Source organism: Nelumbo nucifera, chromosome 5 (genome assembly GCF_055504915.1).
Source record: "Nelumbo nucifera cultivar China Antique chromosome 5, China Antique-T2T, whole genome shotgun sequence".
NCBI classification, from domain to species: Eukaryota; Viridiplantae; Streptophyta; class Magnoliopsida; order Proteales; family Nelumbonaceae; genus Nelumbo; species Nelumbo nucifera.
This window is the reverse complement of record NC_142653.1, coordinates 74,472,297-74,473,748: the sequence shown is the minus strand read 5'-3', so window position 1 is coordinate 74,473,748 and position 1,452 is coordinate 74,472,297. Positions and strand designations below refer to the sequence as shown.

The 1,452-nt window shown below is 39.9% G+C and overlaps 1 protein-coding gene across 1 annotated transcript; it reads right to left on the bottom strand.

Annotated features, from left to right (window-relative positions):
* Positions 1–540: 540 nt before the first annotated feature.
* Positions 541–1,247, bottom strand: LOC104593969 (basic form of pathogenesis-related protein 1-like). The gene has a single exon (XM_010254092.3). The coding sequence runs from the start codon at positions 1,198–1,200 to the stop codon at positions 712–714; it is 489 nt and encodes a 162-aa protein (XP_010252394.2). The 5' UTR covers positions 1,201–1,247; the 3' UTR covers positions 541–711.
* Between the last annotated feature and the right edge of the window lie 205 nt (positions 1,248–1,452).

Below are 1,452 nucleotides of genomic sequence, written 5' to 3'. Positions count from 1 at the left end.
AAATTTCTAGATGGGCTAATCTCCAAGGAAGTTTTTAGTTAGAACCCTCCAACAGAAGCTTCAGACACTGCTTGGGTCTGATTCTTATGCAGAACAGAGATGAAGATGGATGGTTCTCTCCACTATAAATTCACCAGGCCAATTTCGAATGATAATTCTCACCCCAGAAGCCAGAATCCGATGTTTCTCTCTTATTTAATTTCTATCAAACCAAACACCGTGCAGACTAGAAGGACAGATTTTTGTAATGATCAATCAAACAAAACTAATACAGCTTCACATCCAAACAATGTATATGGATTACCCATGAATCAAAATACATCAATTGATAGAATTTCAATAGAAACAAGATATCAAATCGGTTTTGGTAATTGCATTTAATTAAAATGAAGAAGAAACATTAAACTAGAATATAAATTCCTAATATTTCTGGTAGTTCATACTTCACCTCCCCTCAGTTCAGAACAAACCTGAATAGTTGAGAAATATGAACTTTTAGAAAATAATATTTCCATCCATAGTCAATTTATGTGCAAGCAATTATGATCAGAAAGTCATTCATATTTCCTTCATTTTAAGTATTAAGGATTGATACAGAAGATCTTCTCTAAAATTCCTCTCCTTCCATCTAATCTGATCATCATTTGTAATTTATTATGATGGAAGCTACATATCTAGACCTCCATTTTATTTTGGATGTGCAGGTAAAGACTAGTAAGGACGCTGCCCTACATAGTTGCCTCGAGGAGCATAGTTGCAAATGACAAAGTCCCAGCCATTGTTGCAGTGAACCTTAGCACACCCAAGACGAACTGAGCTTCTCCAGACCACCTGAGTGTAGTGGCCGCAAACTTTTCCGGCAGCACAAGAGTTGGAGTTGTAGTCGTAGAACTGTTTTTCGTTTACCCACATCTTCACAGCATTGGTCCCCGACAAGCTAGGCATAGCAGCGGCGAGGTTCTCGCCATAGGGTCCATTGGAGTGCTTCATGGCACAGTCGCCAATCCTCTGATTGGCGTATCTCTGAGCGTAGCCCGCCAGCGTATTGTCCCATGTCATAGGGCCAACCCCCACTGCTCGACGAGCTTCGTTGTGGGCATTTATGTAGTCCTGTGGGGAGTCTTGAGCTTCAGAGACATGGAGCAAGGCTAGGCCAACCATCAGAATGAAGAGGGACGATTTAGCCCTACACAACGCCATTTTCAATACTCACAGACTAGGGTAGAGATCGTTGATGATAAAATATAAGCGTAGATAGAGTATTTATAGCCCAAAAGAGAGGAATATCCACGTCAAGGATGTAACGAAGAATACAGATCTTATCAACTGAGCCACGGGGATATTTTTATTGTGACATAAGCAAGTTGACGTAATCAATGCAGAGTTACATGACGTCATAATACTCATCAAGGTCTTTGAGTCAATGAATTATCTATAAACTCCCTTAAATTT

Coding starts and splice junctions, on each gene's coding strand:
- LOC104593969 (XM_010254092.3), bottom strand. CDS start 1,200: ATGGCGTTGTGTAGGGCTAAATCGTCCCTCTTCATTCTGATGGTTGGC.